Genomic DNA, 14,827 nt, shown 5'->3' with positions numbered 1-14,827 from the left:
TTTATCTTTTTTTTTATTGCTATCAGCTGCCTCTTTGCAAAGACTCTTTCTGAGATGTAGACTTAAGATATTCTCAAGTCTTTTCTGAACACATGCCTTTCCTTGGGCATATAAGTGGCCACTTTTTAATTTTCTCTGAATATGTAGTTACTTTAGAATTTCCTAGTCTTTAATATTTGACTTTCAAAAAGGGGAAAAGAGGAAAATGAAGAGAGAAAAAGGGTACTAGTCCATTAAATCCCCTGGAAACCACTTCATCTAGAGAAGGAGGGGATTGCAACAATTGGGGGAGGTGCACTAATGATGGCCAGCTACCTCTTTGTCAGCACTGGTGTGTTTGGTGCAATCAGTGATAAAAGCACAGATGCCTGATAGTTATCTATCAAAAAGGAGAGGGTCCTTTTTGCCCACTTTGGCTCCGCCAAAAACTGTGTGTAGTTTGTTTCAGGAACATGTGTATAGTTGCTTGCCATGGTGCTGGCAGCAGTTTATGGGAGCTACTATTGTTCTAAGGGCTGAAATTGGCTCAACTTAATGGCAAGTTACAGTTCAAGCCTTTCCTTTGAATTTACAGGTCTTCAATGGACTCCAGAGTTCCAAAATGGTTATATCATGGGTATTTTGAAGGTGCACTTGCTGTCTAGGTGGGGGACACAGATTTCTGGTGCTTTCTACTCTGCTATCTTCCCAGGATCCTTCTCTCCTTCATTTTTTAAGGTCAGTTTTTGCAAGATACAGTATTCTTAGTTGGCAGTTTGTTTTTCTTTCCACACTTTCTGAAATATATCACCTGAATGTGTGTGTGTGTATGTGTGTGTGTGTGTGTGTGTGTGTGATCCTTGTCTTCTGGCCTATAAGTTTTCTGTTGAGAAATTAATTGATAATATTAAAATACTTTTTCTTTTTGTATGTGATGAGTTGCTTTTCTCCTCCTACTGTTAAAATTCTCTCTTTGTAATTTTTACAGTTTGATAATAATGTGTATTGGCAATTTGTTGAGATTCTTGAATTTCTCTTTACATTACTTTCCTCAGATTTGGGAATTTTTCACCTGTTCTTTTTTGAAATAATCTTTCTGCCCTTTTCTCTATTCTTCTGGGGCTTCCACATTGTTTTTGATGGTCTCTCATGAGTCCTTTAGGCTCTTTTTGATTTTCTTCATACTTTCTTCTTTTTGCCTTTCTGACTCATTTTCTCCATGTTCATGGATTCTTTCTTCTGTTTAATCAAGTCTCTTGTTTAATACCTCTAGGAAATTTTCAATCTGGTTATTGTATTCTTTAGCTCCAGAATTTGTTAAGTTCTTTTCTTTTCATTTTGAGAGAGAGAGAGAGAGAAATTGAGGGAGAGAGGCATAGAGAGGGAGGGAGAGAGAGAGAGAGGAGAGAGAAAAGAGAGAGAAAAGAGAGAGAGAGAGAGAAAAGAGAGAGGAGAGAGAGAGAGAGAGAGAGAGAGAGAGAGAGAGAGAAGATAGAGAGAGAGAGAGAGAGAGAGAGAGAGAGAGAGAGAGAGAATGTCCTGAGAAGTCTCCATAGTCAACATGGAGCCTGACATGGGACTTGGTCCCATGACCCTGGGATCATAACCTGAGCCAAAATCAAGAGTTGGATGCTTACCTGACTGAGCCACCCAGGTGCCCCAAGTTCTTCTTCTTTTTTTTGTAGTTCCTGTCTCTTTGTTGATATTCTTATTTTATTCATGCATTATTTTCCTGATTTTATTTACTTAGCTTTCTGTGTTCTTTTTTTTTTTAAACTTATTGAGCATATTTAAGATGATTATTTTGGATCTTTGTCAAATAATTCATAGATATCTGTTTATTTAGGACTTATTTCTGGAGATATATTTTGTTTTTTTGATTGGCTATGTTTCTCTGTTTCTTTTTATGCCTTATGACCTCATGTTGTGATTTGGGCATTTGAAAAAAAAAAATAGTCACTTTTTCCAGTCTTTACATATTTGCTTTGTATAAGGGAAGACCACTGTCATTCAGCCTAGCTAGAAACTCTGAGGACCTCTCAAGCCTTTTTGGGGTGTGACTTCTTTGATCTTCTTGTATACTTTCTCAGTTAAGTTTTTTTTTCTTTATTAAGAACTTGTGATCTTTTGCTCACGTTGGTATCTTTCATATTGTAGTCTCTCTGGTGCTGTGGTGAACTGTGGCATTTACCTTTTTCATTAGTGCTCTAGTCTGGGGAGTCAGAAACCATTTACTTTCTAATTTCCTGTTTTATTGGGGCATTTTTGGGGTTCCTGAGTGGGTCAGTTGGTTTGGTGTCTGACTTCAGCTTAGGTCATGATCTCATGGTTCATGAGTTTGAGCTCCACATTGGGCTCACTGCTGTCAGCCTGTCAGTGCAGACCCTGCTTTGGATCCTCTGTCCCTCCTCTCTCTCTTCCTGTCCCCCGCCTACACTCTCTATCTCAAAAATAAATAAAACATTTAAAAAAGAAAATAGTAAGGAAAATCAAAGTGCATGTATAGAGATGCAAGAAGTAAAATAGTGCAAAAAATCAGTATTATGATTCTATATAAAACATTAAAAAGAACATATATTCTTAGCAATGCTAGAGACAATTTGGTGTGAATGAACCATAATGCTACTTGGCTCCTGTCTATTAGTAAAGTATCAATAGAAATATAATTTTAAAAGTAAATACATTTCATACCAAATCAAGCTTTCTTAATTTTCTTGATTCAAACCTAGACTTCTTCCATAGGAGTTAAAGGTTATTGCTCACATATGATAAAACATAGAATGTGCACTCTGTATTTGATAGATTCTATGTATCAGAAGTATTACAAAGACTAAATACATTATTGCAATTTTCTGCTAAAATGGAAACAATTTTGACTAGATCTAAAATATAATATGCTAATCAATGGTTTTGAAAGACTGAAGGGGAGAGGAAGGTAAGAGGTAGCAACTTGAGTGCAAGGTCAAAAGTCCAAGAGCCATGGGCTGAGCACATGCCCCCTTCCTCTGAGTTATCTTTGTGAGGCAGCAAGGCAGAGCATGGATTTTGGTGTCTTGGGGGTAGTGGTGGTATGTGGGGGAGAACTGAACATAGTCACAGAAAGCACTGCATTCAGATAAGAGCCTGCAGGTATTGTAACCAATTTCACGGAGAACTTTAGAGATATAAAGGTATAAAAAACAGATTTCAGACTGGACAGATGCTAGGGGTGCCAAGTGGGAAGCTATTGTTGGCTTAGGACTCTGTCTACTTCAGAGCATGTGGACAGTGGGAATATTTTAGATATTCAATAGACTATTGTTAAGCTTCACTTGATCATGGTGGGGAGTGGCTGGCATCTTCACAGTCTGGTTATTTTTAGGTCTGGGTCTGGGTTGGGCATCCTTTAGTTAGCAGTGATCATTATGAACCTGTGATGGGACTGTGGTAAGAACAGGAAGGGAGAGACTCTATTTTGAACAGTTAAAAATGCGGGTTTTGGAACCATTGGAGCTGTGTTTGAAAGTAAATTCCAACATTTCTTATTTGAGTAACTTAACTAATATCTCTGAACTTTAGTTTTAGTTTTCTCTGTGGGATAATACTGCCACATTCAAAGAATTGTTATAAAAATAAAATGTCTTATCCAATACAACTTTTCTGGATGATAGAAATATTTTCTAATGTCCAAGTAATAGCTACTAGGTATGTGTGGCTAGTGAGCATTTGAAACTTAACTGGTGGAAATGAGGAACTAGATTTTATCTATTTTTAATTAATTTAAATAGGCACTTGTAGCTAGTATATTGGACAGCAGTTAAAGATGATAACTTTTATAGGTACTACTTAAATATAAATTTAGCTACTACTATATAAAAAGTTAGCTGTTTTGAATTTCCTTGACAGACATATTCTTTCAGTTACTTATTTTCATGCTTGTCCTATTTTGTTTGATGCAATGAAGTATATAGCAATGTTTCTATCTTGGAAAAAAATAAATAAGCGAAAATTTTAATAAGCACGAGAAAGACAATATATACATATAAGAGATGTAATATACTTTAATCTTAATCACAAAAGAATTATACTAAGTGTAGAGAATTTCAGAAGAACAAATGATCTCTTCAGTTTTCAGTATTTGCAGAAGGAATGAACCACTTGTCCTGGTTATTGAGGAATGTTATATGGTTTGGATAGGTAGAATATGTTTTCAGATAGAGGCATGGTGAAAATAAAACTAGTAGGGTAGGAACCTGCAAGATATCAGGGCTCAGTGAGTAGCTAATTTGCTGAAGTAAGGAGATGGTTTAGAAGATGAAATTAAGCTAGAAAAGTGGTTTGGAAGATGAGATCAACCATATCATATGTTTATAGCTGCCTATGAATTGATGGCTAAAAAGCATGGGATTTATCTTTCAGCCACTGTAAATTCAGCGTCATTGAAGTATTATTTAGAGCTAAGGAAAAATACAATCACAATCCTGTTTTAGGAAAGTAACTAATAGATTTGCGAGGAAGAGAGAAATTAGTTAGGAAGCTTACACTAGTATGGGTAAAAGGTTTCTGAACCAGAAGGGTGGCTATAGAAATGAGACTTCATACAAGAAAAACTGAGATATTGTTGGTGGATTAGCATATGATTATGGATTCACTGGAAGGAGGCAAATCAAGATATGACTCCAAGACTGAATCATAGCACTGGCTGAGGTGAGAGAGAGAGAGTTAAGTATATAGGATGTGGTAATTGATAGGGATAGATGTATTATAGAAAGAACACTGAAGTGAATTGGAAAGTTTCAGGGGGAAACAGAGTTACACGATGGTTACTTGGCTACCAATTACTTTCTGGGAGAAATAGTCACTATCTACATACTTTAGTGCTGTGTTGAGAAGTTAGTCTGAAAGAACACTTACTCTGAAAATTTTAATGTTTTCTTATATAAGGAATGAAGAATTTTTAATGTTAACAAACACATGATCTGTAGAAAACTTAAACATAGTGATAATTAGCAATGATGCCAGGATTTTAACTAGTGATGATTGAACCTCATTCCTTCCACACTGCCATTCTCCTCCCACTCTCCACCTTGTCCCCAATCTCTGTTAGCTTTATCCCCACTTTTTTAGAGTGCACAAAAGCAAACACAATAAACAACTAGTCTGAGAACCTAATCCAATATTATGTGATCTGAGCAACAAAATTTAATTATTACCCAATAAATTAGGTAATAAACTAAAAAAAAATTTTGTTTTCTTTTTTATGAGAATTGGAAGTGGAAAGTTAGACTGGAATCAGCCATTTTCTTCTTGTAGTCTTCATCAAATCTCTCATTCTGAGCCACAGTAAAGTGATTTTTCCAGTCTCCAACTGTCCCTGAAACAGTCATGTGGGAGAGAGTCAATTTGTATTTCTCTATTTTCCTGTTTCTGTGTGAATATTTCTGTTCTACCTTCCTGGGAAGCAATATTGAACAAAACATTTCTGTTGCTAACCTGTCAATTTCATTCGGAAGGGAAGAAGAATTTCTTATCTGATCTGGTAACGGGAGAGCCCATTACCCACTGAGTCACATTAATGGGGGAAATGAAACTACAGTAATTAAAACAGCAGGCATGGGGGGATTTCTTGTCTTTTTCTCCTGTCCTCTTTGCACGTCAAAGTGTGGTAGGTGCTTATGCCTATAGCTTTCATTGTATAGACCTACCAGGAAGGGCTTGTATGTGAGAGAATTCAAGGTATAGTTCTGAGGAAAAAAACAAAAAAAAATCCCCCAAATTCTCCAATTGCAACTCCTGTTACCTTTTCACAGATTGCCTTTTCCCCCTGTAGTGCTTACCATCATCTATTATCCTGTGTATTCTTCTTGCTTATTTTATTTGTGGCTAGAATATAATGTTCATGAGGGGAGACAATTTTGTGTTTTTTTTCACTGCTCTAGACATTACCTAGAACAGTGCCAGGCACATAGTAACCACTCAGTATTTTGGAATGAATTAAATCTAACTGATAGCATAAAGCCCTTGTAAATCCATTATAAAATGGATTCTTTGCCTTATCTCATTTAATTCTGTGTGTTTTCACCTTATCAGTAAGATCTCTGAAGAGTTGGGGGGGGAAGGGGTGGGATTTAGACACCACACCTTACTCTTCAATTGTCTGAACATTGTTTTCATTTCATTTGTGGTTTCCTAAGAATCCCAGAATCATTTGTTATAGAGCTTTTTTTTTTTTTCTTAGCCACAGGAAAGAAAATTCCCCCAAGGTTATGAAAGGTTGCACAACACTTTTAAGATTATGATCAAAAGAAAATATAAAAACCTTTTCTCATGAATGGAGAAACAGAGTGGTTCATGATTTCAGTAGGAATTGATGAATAGTTTGCCATTGAATTCTGCTTCATAACATCAAATGAAGTGTGATGGAGAATTTTATCTAGAACTTCATGATCTAGGTTTTTTCCAATAAATTCTGCCAGCTTCTGAATTTCCTTTTTTGGATTCTATGATGAGAGTTGAAAGAAAAGTGAAGATTTGATATAAAACAATTGGTTTAATAAGAATACTGAAATGAATTAATAACAGTAATCAGTAACATGCCATGAGATAAAATTAAAAAATCTTATATCACAAATGCTCAACTATCCATAAATGACTCATTTTAACATGATGGTCCATAATATTCTCTTTTTTATTAACTGGAATTATTAAACTTTTCTTGCTCTAACATAGGAGCAAAAACTGAAGTGTTAGTGAAACATTCAGCATACAGTGACATGCAGTGCAGGGAGAGTGTTTCACTAAGAGTTATGCCCAAGTGTCCCATGCAAGTCAGTTATCGCAGGGGGTGGGGATCTTGGTCAATTAAATATCCAACAAGGAGAGTCCATAGACTGGTGATAAGAGCAAAGGTATTGTGGAAGCATAGGGTAAGACAATTTAAGGAGGCTGTCTCCTGTTTCATTGATAGAAATGTCCCCAGACCATTTCAGTGGTGGAAGTAAGTGGTGGCAGGAGAATGGGAGAGGACTATTTTGCACCCATGAGTGCCCAAGAGACACCCATGACTAGTAATTCTACTGCCCAGCATGTCCAGATGTTTATGTGCTCCTGAGAGTTCATCAGAGGGACACACCACCGTAGGGAGCTGTGGCCGTGGGAAGTCCCTATCTCTAGGAGGAGTGGTAGGGGAAAGAAAGTAGAAAGGCATAGCCTGACATCTGTGTCTTCTGCTTTAAAGCTTGGATGTCAAAAGTGCTTAATTAATTGGCTTCACATAGACTAGGAATCCCCAATGTTTATATCAGCACTATCAACAATAGCCAAATTATGGAAAGAGCCCAAGTGTCCATTGACTGATGAATGGATAAAGAAGATATGGAATATATATACAATGGAATACTACTCAGTAATCAAAAAGAATGAAATCTTGCCATATGCAACAATGTGGATGGAACTAGAATGTATTATGCTAAAAGAATAAGTCAGAGAAAGAAAAAAATCATATGATTTCACTCATATGTGGAATTTAAGAAACAACAGATGAACATAGGGGAAGGGAAGGAAAAACGAGATAAAAACAGAGAGGGAGGCAAACCATAAAAGACTCTTAAACACAGAGAACAAACTGAGGGTTGCTGATGCGGTGTTGGGTGGGGAGATGGACTAAATGGGTGATGGGCATTAAGGAGGGCACTTGTTGGTATGAGCACTGGGTGTTATATGTAAGTGATGAATCACTAAATTGTGTTCCTGAAACCATTATTACAGTTTATGTTAACTAATTTGGATTTAAATAATGTTTTTAAAAAAGAGGGGAAAAAAAAGAAAAGCTAAGAGAAATTACACCAGAAAAAAAAAAAAAAGAGTGCAGAGAATATTGAGCTTTGAGTGACTAGTTAGGGGGCATTCCAGAACATGATCACAGAAATATTTAAAAGGGCTCTAGGGATTCTAAGGTTAGACTACCTGTTCAATAAAGTTTCTTCCTGGCATCATAATACATTAGGATATACCCCATTAAAAGGGCATCATTCCTGATGATATATTCTTATTTTGACCCTATAATGATACATTTGATATCATGTGGACAAGCATCACCTACATGGAGTTTTCCTACTCTGTGTTTAACAGCAGAGTATTCCTTCCTTCTATGGCTTCCTCAGTTTGTCATATCTATTCATTAAAGAGCAAACATTTCCCTTATACGATTCCCTGCCATAATATTTCTTAACTGAATATCTAAATGTAGAATTCTGTAGATAACTCTCTGCACATAGGGAAGATAGGGCGCATATCTGACCTTTTCTGTTTGAAGAAACTGTAGAGTGGAATCTGAACAACAACCACCAAACTTATAGATACAGAGAACAGATTGATGTTGCCAGAGATAGAGAGTAGGATGGGCAAATGGATGAAGGGAGACAAAAGTTACAAACTTCTAGTTATAAAATAAGTCCTGGGTATGTAATGTGTAGCATGGTGACTATAGTTAATAATACAATGTTGTCTATTTGAAAGTTGCCAAGAAAATAGATCTTAAAAATTCTTATCACAAGAAAAAAATTCTCTATCTGTGGTGATAGATGTTAACTGGACTTATTGTGGTGCTCATGTCAAAACATATACAAATATTAAATCATGTTGTACACCTGAAAATAATATAATGTTAATTGTCTATTGTATCTTGACTAAAAAAATAAAAATGATTCTGTTTTACTCTTTTGATATTCTGTAGAAACAGCTAGATGAGGCCCAGCAGTGACTGAACCCAGGAGACATACATCTAAGCTAATGTGCCCACAAATCCCCTAGGCATTTTATAAGGCATCTTATAAGGTGCACATTCTGACTTAGTAGGCTTGATGTGGGGTCTGAGAGCCCCATGCAGCTAGTCTGTGAAACACCTTTTGAGTAGCAAGGCTTTCAGTGATAATTGAAGAACAGAGACTCTAATTTTCATAGATCCCTGTATTTAGTTAAGTCATAGATAGTATTGGGTATATTATAATTTATAGTAAACTCCCATGAACCTCATCTTATTTAGTCCTCACAGTAGATCTTGGAAGAGTATATATTACTATCTAGTGTTTGCATTTAGGGAAACTAAGTAAATCTCTAAGATGTTAAGTGTCCTTACCAAGAATAATTGCCAGTAGGGAAAGCCACACTTTGAATTCAAGAATTTTGAATCTAAATCATTAGTATTTTCCATTACACCCTAAATTCTTAACCCATTTCTCGAAATTATGATGTTTCTCAAGTACTGATGAAAAAACACAAAATGTGCTAGGAAATGTTTTACTTTCTAAATGGAATTTTAAAATAGATATGAAAGAGGAAAATAAAGGTATCACTTGCATTTTGCCTATATGGAAACAGTGTACCATACCCCAGAGCACCAGGAAATTATAGATGAAACTATGTGATACATAAACTCCTGATATCCCATGTGTTCTTTGATTCATGGACAGCAGTAACCAATGAAATGCAGCATTTTCTATTCCCTGTTTCAATCTATGAGTCCCCAGTAGGGTCCATACATTATGACTTAAATGTCTTATAGTCCAATGGGAACATTTTACATGGCACTGCTCCTCACCTTCTTCAGGTCCTCATAGAAGAGGTAGACAATGCGGTGTTGATCTTTGGCTTTCCACCATCCTTTCACATGGTCATGCCATGATCCCCAGCACACTGCAAGGAGGGATGAAAAACAGGGTAATGAATCACAGAAGCCCAACAAACAAATATTCCACTGAAAGGAGATTTCCTAAAGAGAGGGAGAGTATCATACTGATGATTTCTTCACAGTAAAGCAGGCAGAGGCCCAGATATTCTAAGGAAATGATGTTTTCTTTTTAGAGTGTTTGAGAATTTTGAGACAGAAAAGAAACAAACTGAATTCTCTTACCTTTCCCAGCCAGAAAACTCTCAAAATACTCTTCCCAGGTTCCTGGAGCAGGAAGAGCTTTATTCATTCTTTGGAAATGGTAATAAGACACCATATTGTCCTTTGGATTTCTTGCTACATAGATTATCTAGGAAAGTAGCAAAAAGAGGATTAGACTGATATTTGGTTATTGCTCATACAAATTATGTTCAAGTGGGTACATTCCATACAGATGAGATTTTCTGATGCTGCATTCTTATGATTTTGACTTTTGTGGGACTTCAAAAAGACTCAAATCAATTTGCATATTGATTATTGTGAAGAGATGGACTCTCTCTTCTTTAACAAGTGAAGTGTCTTAAGAGGAAATTAAAGACCACTCTAGGGTTGTTTTAAGGAGTAAATTGTGAATTCCTTTTGCTTTTTACCTTACAGTTTTTCTCTAGGAAGGATGGTGGCAGCAACTGGATGGGAAGATGTGTTTTCAGGGTCCGTGGTGAGGGCATTTGCTTAGCTTGTTCCAAACCTGCAAAATTGATTTTTGATCACTCACCACCATTTTTTTTCTATTTGCTTCAACATCTTACTGCTTCCATTATTACTACTTTAGGAACAGTTGAACAATTCAAGGCAACTATGAGAGCACTGTAACAGTAGATCTGAGATAATATGTCTAGCTTATGAATGATTTTTTAAAGCTAAAACAGTCTTTAGCCATAACAAACAAGAAACCAAACAAATAAGAACCTAAAAGATTCAAACCCTTCCATGATGAAATTATGTCACTTGGGCTCAACTTTGTGGAATACAATTAATTTCTAATGGAGAAGAAAAACTTGTGTATAATCAGTAACTCCATTAGAAAATGTCTGGAGTTTAGCAACGGCCAGACACAGTTAAAAAAATACAGTCACATAATTCATTAGTAATGCTTGAATGCCTAGAATTTAATTTTTTTCTAGTTTTTCAAAGTGGTTGTATTAATTCTTATGTCTTTTCTATGATTTTTTTTTTCAGCTTGAATGCCTGTGAATGTGATAGTAAAAAACCCTAAGTGTATATTTAGGATCATAGTCAAGTGTTGCTATTCCATACTCACCAGATCTCATGGATGGGACTATCCATTCGATGAAAGGAAATCGTATATAAGTAGGTGCTCGTTGACTTTTGTCAACATCACCTTCATTTTGTATTAAGTCCACTATCTCCTGAGTCCATGTTGTTCCTTATTCCACATGTAAGATGAAGATGCACAGACATTTAGTATACTACATTTCTTAAAGATTTTTTTACATTTATTTACTTTTGAGAGACAGGGAGAGACAGAGCACAAGTAGGGGAAGGGCAGCGAGAGGGAGACACAGGATCTGAAGCAGGATCCAGGCTCTGAACTGTCAGCACAGAGCCCAATGTGGGGTTCGAACTCACAGACTGTGAGATCATGACCTGAGCCAAAGTTGGATGCTTAACTGACTGAGCCACCCAGTCGCCTCTAGTATACTACATTTCTTAAAATATGATCATATTTGTTAGAATATCTCTCTGCATTTTAAAGCTAGGTTTATAGTGGAATTCAGAAAACATCATTTTTTATTTGTCTTATGTTATCACAATATGAATTTTTATACAAAGGCTGCAATTTGGAGTGGACACTATATTGATAAATATGCAGTTCATTTTTTTTTTGCCTGTCACAACCATTAATTTGAATTGTTATCTCATTGATATAGCTGCATTATTCATAAGAAAGCTAGAATGAAAGGTCTTTCTCACCTGATTATGATCTCCTGGAGAGTAATCACTATGTGGTTTTCAAACCGTTTCCCAAGCACATAGTAGGGCTGCTACATAGGAGCTACTTAATATGTGTTGGCTGAATGAACAAGTGAATAATTAGTATCTGGGCTGGATATTGATCATTGGTACTTAGTATCCATTTTCACCCATTTCTCAATTTTCCCCTTATCTCAGGGACCGAAATGCTAAAAACTGCATTATCTAGACTTCTTTGCCACTAAGATTCTGAATATTATTTAGAGTCCCCTGATGAAATGCATTGAAACGTGGAAGAGAGATAGAGGTCATTCTTCCTGAAAGGTAGCTTCAACAGATAGAAATTTTGCAGAGGCCATACCACATTTTGCTGCCCAGTGTCTCAAATGCAAGAAGCCACTGGAAGAAGGGCCCTTTGTCTCCCAGGCCCAGTTAGTTTCTGTGTGCTGTCTGATTCTGACTGATACAGTGCCTACCAACTAAATCTTCATCCTTTGATGAAGAGCTATTGTACTAGACATTCTGACAAATCCATGTCAGGAAGATGAACAATTTGAGAATGGTTCTCTGAATCCTGAATCTGGGCTAATCTTCCTATTTTCTCTGAAATCAGATCTCATTATGGACTCCTTTCCTCATACTGTCAATTTAGTGCTTTTAGCTCTACAGGAAGGGCATAGGTTAGGAAACAATGAAAAAAATTACATTTTATATCGTAGATGAGTTGGTCTCTAATATTTTCTGGCACCAACTCTTTTATTACAGGATAAAAGAACAATATTTCTTCAGCTATCTAGTCAAAGAAAGTTAGAGCTATTTGTACTGGTTTTAGGTGGTCACTCTGAATTTATAGCCATGGGCCAGCTAAAAATGGGGCAGGTTCACATGTTGCTAGGGGTTTGGGGATGAGTGGAATTTCTCAATACATCCTCTAGAGGTCAGTGATTTTATAATATATTTTTTCTCTTGGCTCATTCACAGAGTATTTATTACTCTTTTAAAAATTTAGGTGTAAGCCATATTTTTCATCCATGCTTGTTCATTCTTCCCTCCAATAAATTTAGCCTTTGTTATGGATAAGGTTTTAGTGATGATTAAATATTACATTAGCTGGCAAGCATATTATTTATTTAGTGAGTTATTTGGATTGTTGAAGCCCTATTAATCCTAACCCATGAAAACCTTAAATAAACCAAATCTTGCTGCTCACATTTGGGAGGCAGAGAAAGATTAACTATTAAACATTATGCTGAAATGATGATCAAGTAGAGTTGTGGACAAAATTAAGACTATGACATGTGATTCTTACCAGTGAATTCTTTTACATTCACAAACTCAGGAAAGTTTAATCCTGAACGGGCTCACGATGAGTAAGATTAGAAAATTAGGAGTCTAAGGCTCTCATCTGCTGGTAGTCTTTTATTAGGATTATTAGATATAAAGACTCAAGAGAGGTTTGAACATAAAATCTCAGAAAATGCTTAGGTTTAGATTTTTTGGTGTTTATGTGTGTGTGTGTGTGTGTGTGTGCGCGTGTGTGAGTGTGTGTGTGAAAGGGGTTATTGACAGGTAACTTGATTTTTCAAAGAGCAAATGTACATGCAATCTGGCTGTGAATTAAATAGTGTATTTTTACTATATATGTAATATGCACAAAAATCTGTAGAGAACTATTTCTCCCTGCTCATCCTAAAATTTTTATGATACAGTGGCTGGGCTCAAGTATTCTTACTTTTATAGCAACTTCTGTTAAACTAATTACTGAAACAAGGAAGTAGGTTCACAACATGCCATGATGGAGGATGGAAATCAAAACAATAGTTCTCAGACCCTGAACTGAGAGAATTTTGAGGGCTTCTGGGGGCTGCTGAGGTGAAATCAGCATTGCAGGACCAAAGCTCCCATAACTCTTCCCCAAATCAGCCTTGGGATCCCCTTTTTAGCTCACACACACAAAGAAGTTTTTTTGTTTTGTTTTGTTTTGTTTTTTTCTTTTTTTTTTTTTTTACAGGATCTGCAGTAAGGGCCTGCATTGGGAACAAACAAATCAATAAATCTAGCCCTTTAGTTCTCAGCTCTTTCATTCACTCTTTACTGGGGAAGTAAAAAAAATGTACATCAGGGGCACCTGGGTGGCTCAGTGGGTTAAGTGTCTGACTTTGGCTTAGGTCATGATCTCGTCATTCGTGAGTTTGAGCCCCACATCGGGCTCTGTGCTGACAGCACAGAGCCTGGAGCCTGTTTCAGATTCTGTGTCTTCCTCTCTCCCCTGCTCACACTCTGTCTCTGTCTCACTCTCAAAAAAAAAAATTAAAAAAATATGTACATCATAGGAAGAATTAAATTCTTAAAATTTGTACATCATTTTAATATTTTTTTCTGTAGTTTCAGTTTCCACAAGATATATATCTTAGCCATATCACTCTGTCCAGTAAACAATTTCCCACTCCTTTATTTCATTATTAATGTACTTTCCCCACTTACCTTCCTAACTCTCTTCTTCACCTTCCCCTCTCCCCTACCTCCTACCTGCTTTAGGATAGGTGGCAATAAGCAGATCATCAGACTTGGCTTGGAAGTTCCAGATCTGGTCCCAGATGTTACAGGTAGGTATGGGTTGCATTATCCCCTTCACGTAGTCGACAGGTATGCGCTCTTTTCCATCAAATTTAAAATCCTCCATTTTACTTAAGGCCATTAGTATCAGAAATCAGACTAATGTACCAGATAAAATGCTACTGCTCAGTCAGCACAAAGCTGCATTCTTGTTATTGTACAGGCAATGCAAGACTCGGACTGCAAGTTCTACCTGGATAGCCTGGGGATGGTTGGCAATTAATGTGCAAACCAGCTACAGGCCTGCTAGCCCCAGTTCCAGGAAACAGGGCACTACTGTTTAGGCCTTTGTACGCAGGCCTTTTCTTAATGAGCTCCAGCCCTCCTCCCATCCAGGCTCTGACGTAATGCCAGAGGCCCTCCCAGATCCTGGCTGCTGTGTCATGTTCACGTTCAGTCCTGTTCTTCTGTGTCAGTTTAACAAGACTTAGTGCCATGTTGTTTATGTTTCTCTTATTTGTGTTCATAAAATAATTCACATTCATTTGTTGTCTCTTCTGTGAATGTTAAGCTAATTAAAAAGTTGCAGGAAATTTGCTCACAGAACGGAGGTAGCGAATGGAGGTAGCAACATAGAATAACTTCCCTGAA

The 14,827-nt window shown here is 36.7% G+C and overlaps 1 protein-coding gene across 1 annotated transcript; it reads right to left on the bottom strand.

Moving 5' to 3' along the window:
• Window positions 1–3,995: 3,995 nt before the first annotated feature.
• Window positions 3,996–14,525, bottom strand: LOC131485293 (sulfotransferase 1C4-like). The gene is made up of 7 exons (XM_058684601.1): window positions 14,150–14,525; window positions 10,947–11,072; window positions 10,276–10,373; window positions 9,869–9,995; window positions 9,557–9,651; window positions 6,278–6,458; window positions 3,996–5,332 (listed from the first exon to the last, which is right to left on the bottom strand). Exons 1-7 carry the CDS (start codon window positions 14,316–14,318, stop codon window positions 5,217–5,219), a joined length of 912 nt encoding a protein of 303 aa, XP_058540584.1. The 5' UTR covers window positions 14,319–14,525; the 3' UTR covers window positions 3,996–5,216.
• Window positions 14,526–14,827: the final 302 nt, after the last annotated feature.

This window comes from Neofelis nebulosa, chromosome 9 (genome assembly GCF_028018385.1).
Source record: "Neofelis nebulosa isolate mNeoNeb1 chromosome 9, mNeoNeb1.pri, whole genome shotgun sequence".
Taxonomy (NCBI): Eukaryota; Metazoa; Chordata; class Mammalia; order Carnivora; family Felidae; genus Neofelis; species Neofelis nebulosa.
Note: the sequence above shows the minus strand (reverse complement) of the source record. Positions and strands in the feature narration are given on the sequence as shown.

Coding starts and splice junctions, on each gene's coding strand:
- LOC131485293 (XM_058684601.1), bottom strand. CDS start 14,318: ATGGCCTTAAGTAAAATGGAGGATTTTAAATTTGATGGAAAAGAGCGC. Junction 10,374..10,946: donor AGTCCCATCCATGAGATCTG/GTGAGTATGGAA, acceptor TCAATTTTGCAG/GTTTGGAACAAGCTAAGCAA. Junction 5,333..6,277: donor TTCTCCATTCATGAGAAAAG/GTTTTTATATTT, acceptor TGACTGTTTCAG/GGACAGTTGGAGACTGGAAA.